This window comes from Protomyctophum parallelum, assembly GCF_964188405.1.
Source record: "Protomyctophum parallelum genome assembly, chromosome: 21".
Lineage (NCBI taxonomy): Eukaryota > Metazoa > Chordata > Actinopteri > Myctophiformes > Myctophidae > Protomyctophum > Protomyctophum parallelum.
In genome coordinates, this window is record NC_139713.1 from 23,002,966 (window position 1) to 23,022,391 (window position 19,426).

Sequence of the window (19,426 nt, forward strand, 5' to 3'; positions counted from 1 at the left end):
TAGCGCTTATGTTCTCTGGTTGTTGTGTGGTTGATTGTTGTGCTGGGCTGGTTGACATTGTAGCATGTAGCATTGTGCTGCGTGCTGCAGTGCTAACGTTCCTCACTGGGAGGGGGGGGGTACTGTCGTGAATCTGTATCTTTATTTTTTATTCTTCCATCTCTTTCTATCCTTTTTTTTATTTTATTACTATTTTCCTTCGATAGTTCATTTAACTGTAACGTTCTACCTCTATGTACATCTAGAGCTTATATTGGCAATATTATTATACTTTTACACCGCGCCAACTCAGACAGCGGTCCCAGAGCCTATTATATGGCTCTGGGCGGTCCATACGCGACATGCGCGGGGTTCCGGCCTAACGGCGCAATAGCCGATAATTCCAGTTCCGTATCCGGTTTTACGCTTTTGTCCCGGTCCCGCCTTGATCGGCTGTCGGCCCTCAGCGGCCCCTTTGTAACTGAGGAACGAGAGCTCCATCTGGCGGTCATCAGACTAAACTGTATTTTATTATCACTACTTTTTCTTTTTTTTACCTCTTTCCCCCTGTTCTCAGCACATAAAGCTAATAATTCAGCAGAGCAGTCTGCCTGAATAACTAATTTGCTACATCTTAAAACTATTTTGCCATATCAACATACAATCGATGGAACATGGGTGTCTTAGTTTATGATTAGATATATAATATTTCCTGTTCTGTCCCAAATTGTCTAGAATATTGATAGTATTACAGGCTTTATAGCCTTTATAAAACACATTCTATGCACAGCTTATACAGTATATGGCCACAAGCTAAATATTTCATTAACAATTATTGTTTATCATTAATAAGCTACTGATGGAGCATTTAATAATACTCTTTAAGGCCTTCTTTATTTGTTCTTTTATTTTTATTTCTGCTCTTTTACTGTAATGCTGTTGCTGCTTTGTTTCCTTTTGGAAAATGCCATGGAGCTCTTGTCTTGACTATGGCTCGAGGTTCTTTTTTTATTATTTTTTATTGCGCATGTTGTTGTTGTTGGGTTTCTCTCATTTGTTCTCTTCGCCCCGTTTTAGGGGAAAATCTAGTCTACTCTAATGAGTAATGACAGATTATATTATTTACTTTCTGTAATGACAGGCCGTGGCTTGCTTTTGTTGCGTTTTGTTAGCTTGACAGCTAGATAGCAACAATGGGGTATGCGATCTCAGGGGGTATTGTAGATCAGCATAGTTTTTTTAGGCTCGTTTTTTGTTTTTGTTTTTGTTTAGTGGTTAGTAAGCAGGGACTGTTCATTTTCTTCTACATGTTTTCACTTTTATCCATTTACCCACTCATACTGTATAATGACTAATACTCCAGGACATCTTCGCTTTGTAAGCTGGAATATTAAGGGAATTCATAACCCGGTAAAGCGTAGTAGGGTTTTTGCACATCTAAAATCTCTGGGCTCAGATTTAATGTTCTTACAGGAGACTCATTTGCGTTCGAGTGAACATGCAAAATTAAAAAAGGCTTGGATAGGGCAGGTTTTCTGCTCTAGGAATGAGAATAGGACACGAGGCACGGCTATTCTGATTAGAAAAGGTGTTCCGTTTGTCCCGCTGCAGACTATAGCTGACTCCAGAGGGAGATATGTGATTGTGACGGGCAACCTCTATGGCACTCTTGTGGCATTAGCCAATGTATACGGTCCAAACTGGGATGACCCAACCTTCTTCACTAACTTTATAGCTGCACTCCCTGACCTCAACAGTCACCAACTATATTGGGGGGGGGATTTTAACCTGGTTTTGGAACCACAGCGGGACAGATCGAACCCCAGACCAAATAGTAAGATCTCGAAAGCTGGCGCTGTTATTCAATCATTCATAGAATCATATGCACTTTTTGACCCATGGAGGAAAGCCAACCCATCTGCTAGACAATACTCCTTTTTTTCCCCTGTCCATCACTCGTACAGTAGGATTGATTTCTTCTTGTTAGACAGTAGGGCCCTTTCCCTAGTGAAAAACAGCCAGTACAATAGCATTGTCATATCTGATCATAGCCCGGTGCAGTTAGACATCAACTTCCCAGAGTGTGTCAAACCCCAACGTACTTGGCGGTTCGATCCTTTAATGCTGTCTAGAGACTCTTTTAAGACGCTAATCTCTCAACATATTGATTCTTTTATGGAAATCAACCAGACACCAGGTATGTCACTATCAATAATCTGGGAGGCTCTTAAAGCATATCTCAGGGGCCAGATCATATCCTACACTGCACATGTGAGAAAGAAATATAAGCAGCGTCTGAGTGACCTATCTAATAGTATAGCTGAAATGGACCGCTTATATGCCGACACCCCAACACCTGAACTCTACAAGGAAAAGCTACTGCTGAAAACAGAATATGACAACCTTTCTATTAAACAAACGGAACAGCTGTTTTTCAAATCAAGGCAGAAATTTTATGAACACGGAGACAAAGCTGGAAAACTCCTTGCTCACCAGATTAGACAAGCAGCAGCCACCAGTGCTATCCCCGAAATCAATACATCTGCAGGAGGGAGAACCACCAACCCCATAGAAATAAACAATCGATTTAAACAATACTATACGGCCCTTTATACATCTGAATCACCTGCTGACCCATCAAGCATCGAAGCCTTCCTAGATGGCTTAACTATACCGGAAATCACTCCTCAGGCCCGGGTACAGATAGACAGAAATATTTCAACGGCTGACGTCTTACAGGCGATTAAGTTAATGCAGAGTGGCAAGGCACCGGGGCCAGATGGATTTTCAATTGAAATCTATAAAGAATTTGCGACTAAAATAGCCCCGATTCTCAGCCAACTGTATAAGGAAATACTTGAACAACGTCAACTGCCTCCGACTATGGCTCAGGCCATCATATCAGTACTGCTTAAAAAGGATAAAGACCCCCTGCTGTGTGGCTCATACCGGCCAATAAGCCTGTTAAATTGTGACTACAAAATTCTTACAAAAATACTAGCCACCCGTATTGAATCTGTAGTTCCGCTTATTCTCAGCCAAGACCAGACCGGCTTCGTACCAGGGAGGCAGTCATTCTACAACATGCGACGCCTGTTCAATGTCTTATACGAACCTCACCCCGAGGGGCAGAGGTCAGAGGTCGTGACCTCGCTGGACGCAGCCAAGGCGTTTGACAGGATTGAGTGGCAATACCTGTTCGCGGTCCTAGAGAGGTTTGGCTTCGGTCCGTCGTTTTTAGCCTGGGTCAAAATAATCTGTGACACTCCTATGTCTGCAGTACGGACAAATAATAACACCTCTGACTACTTTCCGCTCCATAGGTCCTGCAGACAGGGCTGTGGTCTCTCCCCGTACCTGTTCGACTTAGCGATTGAACCTCTCGCCATAGCTATCAGGGCAGATGATGACATTGCTGGTATCTCCAGAGGGGGTAGAATTCATAAGGTTTCGTTGTATGCAGATGACTTGCTCCTGTATATATCCAACCCAGCAGAGTCGATACCAAAAGTCCTGCTCACTCTGGACCATTTTGGTCGCCTGTCTGGCTATAAATTAAATTATTCTAAGAGCTTACTCTTCCCAATAGCCCATACTGACGGAGATTATTCTCGTTTTCCATTTAAACTTGAAACCAAGGTGTTCACCTACCTAGGAGTGAAAGTCACACGCACAATGGATGAACTATATAGTCATAATTTCAAAACATTGGTCGAACGAACAACACAGGACTTTAAAAGATGGTCGACACTTCCGATCTCACTAGCTGGCCGTATTAATACAGTTAAAATGACAATTCTACCTAGGTTTCTCTATCTCTTCCAAATGATCCCTATATTCATAACAAAGAAAACATTTAAACAAATAGATAGGTTAATCTCATCTTTTATTTGGAATAATTCAAACCCCAGGATGAAAAAAATGTACTTGGAGGTCCCTAGGGAAGCTGGGGGACTTGGCTTACCAAACTTTATGTGGTACTATTGGGCTGCAAATATTGTAAAATGTTTACATTGGAGATATACATATGACTATGAAGAGGGACCTGATTGGGTCCATATGGAGTTGTTGTCCAATCCTTTGCCAATACTCACATCCCCATTACCATCTGGCCGTACCATACAATCTACAAACCCGGTGGTTAGAGCCTCACTCAGAATATGGTTACAGTTCCGAAAGCACTTTGGCTTGAACCAGCTCGGTACTAGATTTTTCCCAGTGGCCAACAATCAGTTTTTCCCCCCATCAATGATGGATAATGCATTTCAACATTGGCACAGGAATGGACTGGTGTTTTTCTGTGATCTCTTTTCTGACGAGAAGTTCATTTCTTTTGAAACACTTACTACAGATCATAATATACCCAGATCTCATTTCTTTAGGTTTCTTCAAATTCGCAGTTTTACTCAGAAAAAACTTCCTTCATACCCTTACTTACCACCCAAAAATCAATTGGACATTATATTGGAATTTAGCCCCGATGCAAAAAAACGTGTGTCTGTGATTTATGATTTGATACGGAATCTAAAACCAGTAACCTGGGATAAAACAAAAGCTGCCTGGGAGAGAGATCTGGGTGTGGAGCTCCCTGAGGAGATGTGGGAGGACAGTCTTCTACGTATTCACACCTCTTCAATGTGCATACGCCATGGTTTAATTCAATTTAAGATACTACATCGACTCCACTATTCAGGGGATAAGCTGGCCAGGCTCTTTAACATGCCAGACCCTGGATGCCCAAGGTGTGGCCAGACCCCGGCCTCGTTAGGCCACATGTTTTGGATGTGTCCTTCCCTCACTACCTACTGGAAGCGAATATTTGACGTATTCTCTCATATGTGTGATACAGTGGTGACCCCTTCTTTTCACACTGCCATTTTTGGCATAATTCCCCCAGACTGTACACTCACATCTCCACAAGCAAATGCTTTGGCATTTGCATCCCTATTAGCCCGTAGACTAATCCTCCTTAATTGGAAGTCCGATAAGGCGCCTTCCTTTCAACAATGGCTGAAAGAAGTTCTATCATTCCTGCCTCTGGAAAAACTCAGATATAAAGTAGACAGAGCCCAAAAAAACTTTGTCCTAGCTTGGAGTGCCTTTGTGGAGTTTGTTGAAGACTTTTCATTTCAGTGAACTATAATCTGTACTGTGTCCGACTGTGCCCGACTATGTCCCTGTTTTGACTATTTTTTATTTATTTCTTGATCTATGATTGTCCACTGCTTTGTCCCACCACTTTTTATTTTTATTTATTTTTGTTTTAGCCTAGGGGGGAGGGGGGGGGGGGTCGTATATGTTTGTGTGTTTTGTGTATTTACTTGCTTACATGTAATGTAATGTAATGACAAAATGTATGAACGATAAAGAAATGTAAAAATAAAGTTTACAAAAAAAAAAGACAGTAGACAATGTACAACATGCCATGTTGCTAGGATGTGGATACGTATTAATCTGGATATTGTTATTGTTATTAGTAGTAGACCTAGTACTACACGTTTCGTTGAATAGAACACTGTATTGACTTACATCCTCTCTTGACGAACGCGTGGCTCTAGTATAACTCGATGGGTTTCTTTTAAAATGGCATTGTAGAATAGTGAGTCAGTGACTGGAGGCTGAGACCGGTTGCCATGGTAACTGCTGCAAGGCAACACCGCCTCTCCCGTGCTGTAGTTCCGGCCACGGTGGCAGATGAGCGCTCAGACGCATGATGCTGGAGCTGTTCATGGCTGGATGATGCAAGCGCCAACACAGAACAGAGTTACAGACCATTTGGCATTGGCTCAGGGGTAGAGTGGCCGCTTGGGAACCAGAAGGTTCCCAGTTCGATTCCGGGCTCCCCCAGAGTTAGGGTCGAAGTGTCCTTGAGCAAGAGATTGAACCCCTAATTGCTCCCGATGAGCAGGTTGGTGCCTTGCACTTTGAGAACCACTGAGTTACACCATTGCTCGGCCAGTTGGTCTAGCCGTGTGCTAGACAGACGTGTGTGTGTGTGTGTGTGTGTGTGTGTGTGTGTGTGTGTGTGTGTGTGTGTCAAAGTAGGAACAGAACAAAAAGCAGATTGACCATGTTGGCTTTGCGTTATTATCAGCTGTTCTCTAAGCCAGTGTCTCCGTGTTTTACTGCCCGCACAGAGTACAAAACACTGATGTTGACCTACAAATCAGGTATGGCACCCCCATATCCTCAAAGCCTCATCCAACCCTACAACCCCTCCCGCTCGCTCAGATCAGCTAACAGAACCGGTACCTTTGCTAAAACATCCGCAACAATGATCCACACGTCCAAGACTCTCCTCCCTTCTGCCCTCCCAAACTATTGCAGTTAGAACTGCAGACTCACTCCCAATCTTCCTCCGTAATCTGCAGACTCCACCTTAGCACTTGCCGTAGCACTTGCCCTAACCTTGCAGGCTTAAATCCAAAGTCTAAAAACTTAATTTAGATATCATGTTATGTAGATATATATATATATATATATATATTATATATATATATATATAATATATATATAGTGTTTATAGTTTCAATGTACAGATTATTGATTTTCTTTGGATATTCTACTGTTAGACTGATGATGGGTTCTTGGTTTACACTTACAGGCTATGACCCCTAGATGACTATTTCTATGCATTTGATGTATTAACTTGTGTTGTCCTTGTAAGTCGCTCTAGACTAGAGCAGTCTTTCCCAAACATTGGGTCGGGACCCACTGTGGGTCACAGACACATTTTCTATGGGTCCCTAGTCCCTTCATGTTTTGGTTTCCTACATTTTGGTTCAAAAAACATAACCAAAAAAAGCAAAGAATTTGTTTTCATGATTTTTATTTCTGTAATTTCATGAAGAAATCAAAGAAAAATCTACCGGTAATTCCATGAATTAGAAAACAAATGTTTAAGAAGTAGTGAAAATAGCCGATGTACAGCGGCGTTGTGAGCTTCAAGATTTTTCCACTTTTTTCATCTTTTCACTAGTTTGCGTCCCGGGGAGACGGCACATTTCTCTTTTGGGTCACAGGCTAAAAGCTTTGGAACTACTGCTCTGGAGCGTCTGCTAAATAATGCCTAAATTGTAATAGTGTGTGTGTGGCCTTGTGTTTAGCGGTGCAGGATGGGACGTGCAGCCAGAGAAGCTGGACTTCAGCCAGTTCCACAGGAGGCACTACAAAGCCACCGCCAAACACCTGCCACACATCCACCAGGAGGGGTAAGGCCTTATGGATTCATATGTTATCACTGCATTAAATACACAAAATCAACCATTATCAGGACGTTGGAATATGGCCATACTGGCATACTAGACGTTGTGGTGTTTGGCTGTGTTCACCTGGACTGCATGCATACAGGGTGGTGCAGACATAGCCTGGTAAACGATTCCCCCTGCTGGACGTGTCGGGGCTAACTCTATGGTCGGGGCATGGAAACTAGGGCGTACTAATATTTACTATTCTCTGCCTATCGGGAAGCAATCTGTCTGTATGCTAAGCTGCTGATCACGAACATTCTCTTGATTATGGGGTGATAACATTCCAAGCGGGTGGTCTCCGAGGGCGTTTTCAGCAGTGGTGGAAAAAGGAGTCACATTTTTTACTAAACTCACTCACCGACATCAGTGCCATCTAGTGGCTGGAAACGTTCCCGCACATGCCAGCAATGTAAAGTGTACGGTAGACGGTATCATTTTGAAAGCCGCTCGAAAACAGACGACCGGAAGTGAAGAATAACGTGCCCTGCGAGACCAGCAACTAGGTCTATGAAAACGAGCCCAAAAGAAGCGACTAGGCCACATGAGCACTTTAAACCTATATGCGTCAGCTATTTGTACAGAAGATATACAAGCTCACAAAGTGTCGCGATGTGATGCATTGTGAGCTTGTAGACCCTAACCCTTCAACTTGGCATTTGTTTAAATTGAAGTATTGAAATAAATCGGTAAATAGGCTGTCAATAGCCAATTAAAAAGTTCCATAAGCTCTTCTTCCAGACAACGGTAAACAATGGTAAAACATATTCTTTCTCAGTGCAAACTAGTTCATAATGTGTTTGCTAACGTGCTGTTACTTTAGTCAACCAATAAGCTCTCTTTGTTGTTGCTACATATGACACAGTTCTGAGTATCAGCATATGGATTTAACACAGTTCAATTCTAGAACTAATTGCAGACTATAGTCAATATTTATGCATGCATAACGCTCGATTGCATGTGACATATTGATCAGTATTGCTACCAGTATTGGTTTCCAGACTGCAGCAAGCATCTATTCTCTGGTCCTGTTATTCATTGTTTTTAAATGTTACATTCAGCATCATCAGCCATGTTTCTTTATCAGTATCCATTCTCTACTTTCCCCTAATGCATTGCAATTGATTGCAGCCGGTAGTCTTTTGTTTTTCTATTTGACATTGATTGATCTCGTCTGCCTGTGTTTGTCGATACTGAATGTTCCTATTAATTCATTCTGTCTGTCTGTCTGTCTGTCTGTCTCAGGATGATTAAAGGTAAAGTTGATGACGACGATGGCATAGACATGAACGACATAGAGAGATTTCTCCCCCATCTACACTCGGTAAGTCACAATCTAAACACTAAACATTACCCCCAACCTATACTCTCCAATCTATTTGAGTCTATTCTGTAATCTATTCCGTTTGTAATTGTATAAAAAATGTCTCATGAATCTGGACTGGAATGACAGGCAGCACAGTGCTCTTAGATGAACAACTATCAACACAATCATTCAGTTTGTTTTCAGAGAGCGCTCTCTTGTGGCACAAGGAAAACAATACAGGCACAAAAACGTTATAAGTGATTATTTTGATGTGGCATTTCTTGTGTGTGTTATCTTCAAATATATATATTTCAATAATCATATTATAATACAATGCCCAACACAATGTCATTATGCAAGAAAATAGGCATGAAGTGTGTACTAGTAGGGTAGTGTAAGTAGTAGTAAGGTCTCACCAATGTGTAGAACAGTTATGAGGGTCTATGCTGGTGGCTTGCTGTTGTGATACACATACAATCCGTGTTACACTGGTGACACCTAGTGGTAAGACGGAGGTGTTGCAGTTCCATGCTGAATGGCCAGAAAGGGCATTGACAAGTTGCTACAGTACAGTATACTGAGTATACTGCCCCCTCCCTATTAAGTATACAGTATACTGCCCCCTCCCTATGTGGAGAAGGAATTGAAGTACAGCTCAGCAGTTGCAGGTAAATGTGGTGTCTGCATATTTCTCAGGTGTATGGATGATGCATGTATAGCACATAAAATAATGAGTTTTAATGGCGTGTCTTTGTGACCAGGCTGGACTGAGAGCTCATTGTCGTAGTATTTCCACGTCCATGACTTCTGTAGAACCACGGTTCTCAACGTGGGTTCCGGGGACCCCCCAGGGGTCCTTCGGGGTGTTCCAGGTGGTCCCCAGCTAAATTGATTGATAGTTGGGCATATAGGAACCAAATTAAACCTTGCTGGTTTGTCTGTAACTCTGAGACAAATGGAACCCGTAAGGGTCAATTTGGTTCAGTTTGTACCCTCTCAGAGTAAATTATCTTTCAGGGTAGATTGGGGCTCCCAAAGAGAAATCAAATGGGGTCTGTGTCCTTGATAATAAAACAAGTTTAAGAATTAATGGTGCAAAATCCTCTGAAAATAATCTGTCATTACGCAGTAGCTCTATAGTTAAGTTTGTAGCAGATAGTCTAATGTCAGGTGTGGTTGTCACTTGTTACGCAACTCGGTCAGGGTTGTTGGAGGTTACCTGGATTGCGTAGGTGTTCTGTCCTCTTCCTTCCAAAGCTTCTGGGTCCAGCGACGTTGTCTGCCTTCCTTCCCCTCTTGGCTTCAGAGACGCGCTGCCTGCTGCTGTTGTTAATTATTTTACCTCTCCTCATCTCTCGGCCAAAGCAGGCCCCTTAGCTACTCAAGATGGCTTCCTCCTTTTTAATGGTCTGGCAGCCAACGGAGCTGTTTCCTTTCATTCAGATAGAAGGTGGATGGAAGATGGGGGTCAGCCGGGTCCGTCTGGTCTGTGCTTTGGATAGGATGTGGGCTGGTACTGGGATCCAGCGGAGGTCACAAACACAACGCTGGGAATTCCAAAGCCCATGGATGTGCTCGCTCGCAGTCATTCTCTCTCTCTCTCTCTCTCTCTCTCTCTCTCTCTGTGTTTTCTCATACAAATAAATCACCCTGTCTGACTTTTGTACAATATTAAACTGTGTTTATAGTCCTTTATACAAAGTGTCGCTCACTGGAAATAGCCGATCGACATGCTTATACTTGCGCTATTTTCTACTGGTGGCGCTGTCATACAACAAAAGCATAAATGTTTTAAGATCTCCTGTTTTTCCGCATGCACTGGCATCATCATCATCTCTTGGCCCACTGAGAGGGCAGAGATGACGTCTGAGAGGTCGGAAGGTCACCGGTTTGCCAACCTACTAAACTAGAAGGAATGTGAGCACAACTTCAGTCAGACATAAACAATACGACAATCTCTCTGGGTATAGCCAGCACTTGGTAGCATACCCTGCCTGCTGCCATTGAAGGAGCACATTTTCTTACCTCCAGGAGCTATTTTAGTTCCCAGACTGTAATGTTGTAAATGTTGTTTGGTTCGCAATGTACTTGCAGTGAGAAGGCATTGTCGGAACCTATAGGCCAGGGGTCCTCAACTAGAAATGATGAAGGTCCACAAATATTTTTTTGAATAAGACCGAGGTCCGGTCCCATGCGCGGCGTCCATCGGAGAGCGGGGCTCTATGCCCGTTTAGTATGGTCAATCCAAGCTTATACAAATCAGATCCCCTTCCAACCAACCAATAATGGGGTGCAGAGTGCAGGCCCGGAGTGGAACTCCAAATCAGGCCGGGAGTTATACGCCCTGGCAGGCCACACTGTGCGCGCGCATAGCGCGCGCCAGAATTTTGGGGGACATTTTGGGGGCCTTTGCAGCAATTTCACATGAGAAATGTACCATCTGATGTTATTTATATTATTAACGTAACTTTTTTTTTTTTTTTGGGTGGTCCGCAAAGAGGTGGTCCGACCGCGGTCCGCCAGTTGAGTACCCCTGCTATAGGCATTGCATAATTCTATGAGTCCGTAAGTACTAGAGCATTTGCCTACTATTCATCAAAGTGCTCCACAACACTTTACATCTGCCCTGGTCGTTTCAGTGACTCAAAGACTCAAATACTGTTGGTCAGTGGTTCTCAAAGTGGTTCTTGTCAAGTCGATTCACCAGTGTTCCAACTTTTTTGAATAGTACCTTATTCAAACATGTTTGAATGCATTATGTGGTTGTAATGCTATATTTCATGTAGCTAATTCAGCTGGTGACCGACTCACCCTCCCTCGTGCACACGTCTTGTCTACTTTACAAAAGTCTTCTTTACAAAATGAGGAATAGATATTAAAAAAGCTGAAGGTACTGTTGTGTTTGTGTGCGTGCACGCGCACATGCATAATAATGCTCTATTCCGGTGCGCTGCCTGGGAAAGCTAGCTGCTTTGAGGGGAAATTGGGTTTCCTTTTCCTCTCGGTGAGTGAGGTTGAGACTTTGGGAGGTTGTAGGAAGACGGTAGAAAGATTGACCTGTGCAAACGGCTTCTTTAATGGCCTCTGTGGAATACTTGTGCACACCGTTTCCACTGAACCCTCCACCCCGTGTCCTATTGTAAGGAAAGCAGGCCAGAAACCTAACGCAGAAGTTAAACCACCCCCTCTCATGTAATATTGCTTAATCATACATGTACTAATAATAACAATAATCACATAATTTCCAATAATAATTATACTAACCATAATAATCGGATATTTATACTTCACTGTAAAATACACTATATAATACTGTAACACAATAGTAATGACTCATGTCTACAGCACACTTGTTCCCTTCGCCAGTCGATCAATGTTTTGACCCACTAACTCACTGCCTGCCAAGCTCATCAGCCTAATATCATATCAATATGAACGTTATGTATTATGGCAACCACTCTTGTGTGTTGGAGAGAGAGAAAGAGACATAGAGAGAGAGAGGCCGAGACGTCTGTATGGCTGACATCCTGAGCAACAGCAGCCAGTAACTTTATTTATGCAACTTGGCTGCTATGTGCGGAAGTCATTTTGGAGCCAGTTCAGTTCAGTAGGTTCCTGCTTGCATTTGATCACGTTCGACGTTTCCCCCAGGGATCAGCAGCCCATTTTTTTTTTTTTTTTTCTCACTTTATTTTTCTTCTGCAACAGAGCCAGCAAATGCATATTCAACTAGAAAGGGAAATATACGGTAGAAGAATGTTGCTCCACTTCTGAGTCTAGTTTTAGCCGACTAAATCTACAGTTTAGGCTATATTCTATTTTGGCAGGCCTAGACGGTGTCGTATTGACTCATTTGACACTTTGTTGCATGCTGAAAATAGCCGATCTACAAGCTCCAAAGCGCAACCAAACATAACATGACTTGTCTGTTAGTTCTACTGGATCTCTTCATTAGGTTTTATTTGTGGGTTTTTATTTGGTGATCCATCGGAAGGTTCCCAGTTCGCTGGCTTCCCCCGGGTTAGTATCGAAGTGTCCTTGAGCAAGACACTGAACCCCTAAGGGCCCTAACTGCTGCGGGAGAGCACGTTGGGGCCTTGCTTGGTTTCCTCCACTGTGTGTGTGTGTGTCACTTTAGAGACCGGCGCTATATACCGCATTTACCATTCACGGTGCTGTTGAGGGGAGGGAAGTGGGGGTTGAACAATGAACACGAGGGGGAGAGAGAATGAACATCCCATCTTGTGATCAGTGGTTAAATCAAACCGAAAGAGGAAGAACGCTGGAGTCTGGAGGCCAGACGGTTCAGACGGCTCGGCCCCTTTGTCTCCAAGCCTACGTGCTCCACAGCAGCACTCTGCTGAAGGAGGGGGCTGGACGGAGCCCAAGGCTTTTTGGGGTTTCCCTCTTGAGAACTGCCCCCTAACTAATAGGGTTCATGCTGTGTCCGTGTCCCACACTCCAGACCTGCTTCCTCCCTCCGATCTGTGCGCTAATCCACAGGTTCCCAAACGTTTTAGCCTGTGACCCAGAAGAGAAATATGATGTCTCCCCGAGACCCAATCTACAAGCTCACAATGCGTCATGATCGGCTATTTTTTACAAAAGATTGTTTTCTAATTTATGGAATTTCTTTGATTTTTATTTTATTTCTCCATGAAACTACTGAAAAATAGCATTGAGTTTGTTTGTAATTCATGAAATGAAACAGTTTTTTTTCTGTATTTTGTTTGTTGAAATAATTAAAAACTAAATTTAGGAAATAAAAAATAAAGGGACCCAACCACGGACCCAAATGTGTCCTGCCTGACCCACAAATGGGTCCTGCCCGACCCACAGTTTGGGAACCAGTGCACTAATTGCATTTTATTTTCCACCACTTTTCTCACCGTCTCTTTTTTGACGGCCTGGCTCTGCAGCGAGCTAGCAGTCTGTAATTGGGTCTGTTTGTCTGTTTGTACAGAGCTAATCTCACTCGACCGATCAGCTGCAAAGTTGTTGTGCACATTGTCAGTAGGCAGTAGGTACAGTTAGTACGCTTTGTCACCGGGCGGTGGTGTCAGACTGCTGGCTCTGTTGTCTCTGATGGTCCAGCCTGGGACATGTCCACAGACAGTTGTTGGTAGGGTTTCAAACTCTCTACACCTTCGAGTGTCCAGAGGATGAGGCAGAAGGACTTGCGAGGTGTTTAACTGACCCTGTTGTACCTGTTGTTCTATGCCACCATATACAGAGACCTTGGTCATTTTCGTGTGTGTGTGTGTGTGTGTGTGTGTGTGTCCAAATACGTTTTTTTTTTTTTTTCCTTTTTTATATTTAACTATTGGCTTTGATTGGGCTGAAGCCTTTCCCAAATTTGGAGTCATATGTCATATATATGTCGTAGATATTGGCATTCAAAGCAACCAAAGGTATGGCTCCCCCATATCTTGCATGTATGATTGAACCCTACAAACCCTTCCGCGCACTCAGATCAGCCAACGCAGGGAAGCTGAAAGTACCCTCACTAAAAACGCCGGGACAACGCTCCACGCGTCCCAAACTCTTCTCCCTTCTGGCTCCAAAACTGGAATGCACTTCCCATTGCAGTCAGAACTGCAGCATCACTCCCAATCTTCCGCCGTAGTCTGAAAACCCACCTTTTCAGACTCCATCTTGGCCCATAGCACTTACCCTACCCCCTTAGATAGCATTTCTGTAGACTTAGATAGCATTTGATACAGACTTATAGCATGTTATGTAGATAGCACTATAATTGCATTGTATATAGTCATAGCACGCCATAGTACATATATATGTATAACATAGTAGTATATATATATATATATATAGTTTATATGTATAGTCTCATAATATAGATATTCCACTGTTACTTTCTTAGCTTACGCATGTTTCATGATAAATGCTTTTTTGTGATGTATTCCCATGCTTTTTGTTCTTGCTTAATGTAAATCGCTCTGGATTAAGAGCGTCTGCTAAATGCCTAAATTGTAAATTGTAAATTGTAGATATGTCATATATATGTCCCAAACCTTTTAGCTCAAGACCCAAAAGAGAAACTAGATATTTGCCCAGGACCCAAACTAGTGAAATAGCACTACTCACAAGTGCAGATCTACCGTGTTGTTAGCTTGTAGATGTGCTATTTTCAATTTTTTTTTATCTAAATCTTTTTAAATTATATATAAGTAGGCCTATATTTTAAATGTAGGAAAACGAAGAAGAAGAAATTACTCGTGACTGACCCCCCCCCCCACACACACACACACACACACACACACACATGCGCCCATTCCCACGTGCACGTCACAGGAGATCCATCACGATTGAGATTTATTTCCTGTTGTATTATATTATGTTGTACTTAACTACCTCATGTCCGCTTCCAGGCACTATATTTCATCTGTCCCTTTCTCTCTCTCTCTCTCCCACCGCCCACCCACCTCTTCTCCCGTCATCCATCCATCTCCGTCGCGTCACAGCGGGGGCCGGGAGGGGGGGGGGGGGGGGGGGGTGGGTCGAGGTGACCTGTAGCTACTTCCTTCCTGCTATTGTTTCTGAGCCCTACGACTCCTTAGGATTCTGCTCTCTGGCAAGTGGTGGAAGAAGTACTTGAAGTAAAAGTATCGATACCTCAATGTGGAAATAACTCTTGTTACAAGTAAAAGTCCCGGCGGCGGGTACAGGCTTTAATTTAGACATACTATTGGTCCGACTGTCATTAGACCGACAACCTACCTCACACCCTATTGGTCCGACTGTCATTAGACCGACAACCTACCTCACACCCTATTGGTCCGACTGTCATTAGACCGACAACCTACAACCTCACACCAAAACAAACTGGTCAGGCTCCTACTTGGCCTCACCCCCCGAACCCACCTCACCCCTGCCCACTTTGACAGGCTGGGATGGCTTAGGGTCGATGACAGAGTACAGCATCTTGCAATGGGTCTGGTCCACAAGATTCGATACACCACCAAGATACCCATGTACCTGTCTAAATACTTCCTTAATGTCCACACCCACAACACCAGAGGGAGTGCAACAAACCATGTACAACCCAGATTCGGCACAAACAAGGGACTAAATTATTTTCGCTCCTATGCCACCAAAATGTGGAACGCCCTACCAACAGTCATTAAGACATGTGAATCCCTTGACTCCTTCAAAACCGCTCTCAAAGGGCACCTACGGATGGCTGCAATTCGAAACTGGCCCCTGTAAAATCTGAATCCCCCCCCCCCCTTTTCCCCTCACTGTATGTATATGTATCTTTTCCCTTTTTGCTTCCTTTATGATGAATTCCTGTTCTGTTCTTTAACTATATAGAAGTGTCTATTTGTATGTCTCTAAATGTTTTGATGAATTGAACAAGGTGGACCCTGTTGTAAACAAGTGTAATGCTTAATTGGGTCGTCCACTCACAGTTAAAACACATTGATTGCCATTGAAGAGTGTACTCGTCATTTGAAATCCAACGGTTCACTGCCATTGACGAGTATACTCATCATGTCAGGGTTTTCATTGATTACGTTATATTGCGCTACTTTGCCAATATATGAATGGCTCTAGGTTGCAAAGAGTGTGATAAAACCAGAAATGATCCGGACGTGAAAAGTCTGCCTCTGTCTCAATGTGAATAGATTTACAAAAATGCATTTAACTCGGATTCTTTTCCCAGATTGCGATTTGAAAACTTGAAACGGAACATTTTGCATAATGACTACTTTCACTTTTGGGACTTTTTGTACATTTTGATGCCAAGACTTTTGTACTTTCACTCAAGTACATTTGAATTGAGTTTTTCTGCATTCCAGTATTTATACTTTTATTTAAAGTGCCTTTTCCACCACTGCTGCTAGTGCACCTTCAAACTCCTCGGTCGATGAACCCTGCACCCAATACGATCCGATATGTAGTGGAGTAAAAGTATTGGAAATACTGCAGTAAAGTAAAAGTACCTCAATGTTACTGAAGTACAGTAAGTAAATGTACTTAGTTACTTTCCAACCACTGACTAGCAGTGCTAAGAATAGCCAAACTATCAGAAGTAGTTCCAATCATCCTCCAAACTGTTGCACTGTGCTTCACACTGCGTCACATACCACTGGGAGAGAAAACTATAATTGTACTGCTGTTACTAGGCAACCGCTTTTCTTTTCTTCCCAAGTTTAAGTTGTTTAGTTAGTGCGAGAGAGAGGCGGCGAAAGAGAGACATTATTATTATTGATATGAAGCTATCTATGACATCTATGAAAAAGTTTAATCAGCAACATAATTTAATACAAAATGTAGGGGTCCCTGCTTCATCTCTATCTCAGCTTAAGGATCCTTTGATCTACAAGCTCACAAGCGTGTGGGACTCCTTTGGGGGTCTTGACCCACAGGTCGAGAACGAGAACCACTGCTGGTCTGTAAAGTGTAATGTATGCTACCTCCCTGCACAGTACAGTGTAAGTGCATACAGTACAGTACAGTACATGCATAACAGTGTCACACTTTCTCCTATAGAGCAGATGAGCAGACTGTCAGTGTAGCTCGAGCGAGCGGAAGTTTAGTCTAGCCTAGCCCTGGACCTCAATTTTGAGATCCGGGCTTACGCACGTGACGTCATGAACGCCCGTCCACCTCCGTTAAAGTGCTGCAATTCCTCATTTCACCAGTAGGTAGTGGCATCTTCAACGTTGGATAGCCTTACTGGGGGCTTGGCACGCAGGCACGCACGCACACACACACACTACTCATCTGCAACCTACTGCTCCAGAAACGGCCCTGTGATCATGTTGCCACTGCATTGCAGTCGTGTGGAAACCTTGTTCAATGTCCAAATTTGTTCAATATTATAATAAAACCCACAGACAGACTTTTTTTAAACAAAAAAAAAAACAATCTAAAAAACAAACAAACAAACAAACAAAAACAATCTACAAGTAGATTGGCTATTTTGGCTACTTTTATGAGACACTGTACTATGAGGAAATATAGGGCATTAATTCACAAAACACAAACATAAAACGTTGAAATGTGGAGATACGAGGTTTCTGCCACGACAGCGACGACAGACTACCGGAGCCCCCCCCCCTCCCTCTCTCTCTCTCTCTCTCTCTCTCTGGCTCTTTGATCCTACCACGGCACTGTCTCCTATAGGTATAGACATCTCTGTACGAGGGCTTTGATACTCCGCTGTGGCGCTGGCCTTTTGATCTCTGTACGTCAAAATGAGACACGCATTGCATGCCTGGAGGACCACACATCATCACTAGGCACGTTAGCGGCTGATTTATGCTTTCGCTCTCGCTGAGCGTCAAAAATAGACGATCCACCTTGCGAATGTTTCCCCCACAGAATAGGGAGGCTGGTGTTCAGGTGGTTAAACAACATCAGCAATAGGGGAGCCTCAGCCAGAGGCTATGGCCGTTCAGGGGTCCTTGAGAAGTTAAATGATCTACAGCTACAGTAAGGTCGCAACTTTGACTTTGAATGAATTTGTTTGGGAGCTTACTTTTAGCCTATTACTTTTTTACTTTTACTTTTAGCTTAAGCTTACTTTTAGCTTTTTTTAAAGTGTAAAAACAAAAACAAAACAAAAACAAGATGGATGAAAGTGTGGGATTTATATATATGTGTGGGATTATGTGGTTGTGGACGTCACAATTTTTAAAATGTATATTGTTTGTTTTTTAGTCTTACAATCCACATAGTTACAAGCTCTTAGCACGGCACTCAGTGCCGGTATCAAACCTGAATGTGTTAAGACCGGTAAAGAGGGGAGCATGGTGGTGGAGTCGGCAGCGCTGTCGCCTCACAGCTAGAAGGTAGCGGGGTTGATTCCCTCCGGGGAATCAGCTAGCGTCCATACCCTAGGTGGGGTTGGCGAAAAGGCCTGTGTCCTGGGCAAGGCTTGGCCTACACTGTTGAGTGCATAAACGGAAGTGCTGGATTTTACCGGAAGTATCGCTCGAGGAAATCGAGCGTTGATGCTTTACAAATTTGTTTGCCTTGCCTTCTCTGCCTTCGGTCGTGAGTCGTGACCAGGCTTTTCTCTTTGCAGATGAGTAAAGGGCCTTTCAAAGGTGAAGCGATTTAACACGCCTATAGTTAATTTCCAATGATACCTGTGTTTTTGGGCGGAGCAGTCGCGGTGCGACAACACAAGCGTATTTACGTGAGCGTGGTCCCGTGAATTTGTTGCATGCGTGCTCGTTTCGTGCACACGCCCGCGACTCACCAGACCTCGATTTTGTATAGCTTTTTGAGTGGTGCAACGACTCCAAGGAACGGCGCTGTTGTGCCAGAAACAGAGAGAGAGACAGTGCTGCACTATTGCCTGCTAATGAGAGAGAGAGAGAGGAGGGGGGAGAGAGAGAGGGGAGTTGCACCACTCAGTTCACACTGGTGTGATTTTTCAGTGGTGCAACCACTCCTACAACCAGCAATGTCCGTGCGTATCTATCTACGTATGTGTCTCATGAGCACGAGTATGTAACTTATTAGTACCAGTAGGGGGCGCCAGAAACAGAGAGAGAGAGATGTGCCTGCTGCCTTCTAAAGAGAGAGAGAGAGAGAGAGAGAGAGAGAGTTAGAGAGGTGGGGGGGGGGGGGGGGGGAATTGCACCACTCAGTTCACACGGGTGTGATTTTCTTTTTTACGCTTGTGTTGTCGAGCCCCTCTTGAGAAGACCTGTAGCAGACCTCTCATTGATCCAGGCAACAACGTGTGCGTTCCTCGCTTCCCCTTTGAAAGACCCTTAAGGCTGGGAACGAGGCTACTAGGGGAGGTACCCTGCAGTAATCCTGGTCTCTATACTATACTGTATACTCTATACAGTACCTGGTCAGCCGTGGTGCCTGATGGAGGGAAAAGGAACTGGTTGGAATGTTCCTTCCACTG

The 19,426-nt window shown here is 43.5% G+C and overlaps 1 protein-coding gene across 3 annotated transcripts in view; it reads left to right on the forward strand.

Annotated features, from left to right (window-relative positions):
• The window catches only part of ctif (CBP80/20-dependent translation initiation factor), a 76,850-nt gene that overhangs the window by 27,438 nt on the left and 29,986 nt on the right, over window positions 1-19,426 (forward strand). For all 3 annotated transcript variants that reach the window (XM_083794248.1, XM_083794249.1, XM_083794250.1), the window contains exons 6-7: window positions 7,086-7,190; window positions 8,472-8,550. In XM_083794248.1, coding sequence (XP_083650374.1) covers window positions 7,086-7,190; window positions 8,472-8,550 — 184 coding nt within the window. The remainder of the gene's footprint in view (window positions 1-7,085; window positions 7,191-8,471; window positions 8,551-19,426) is intronic.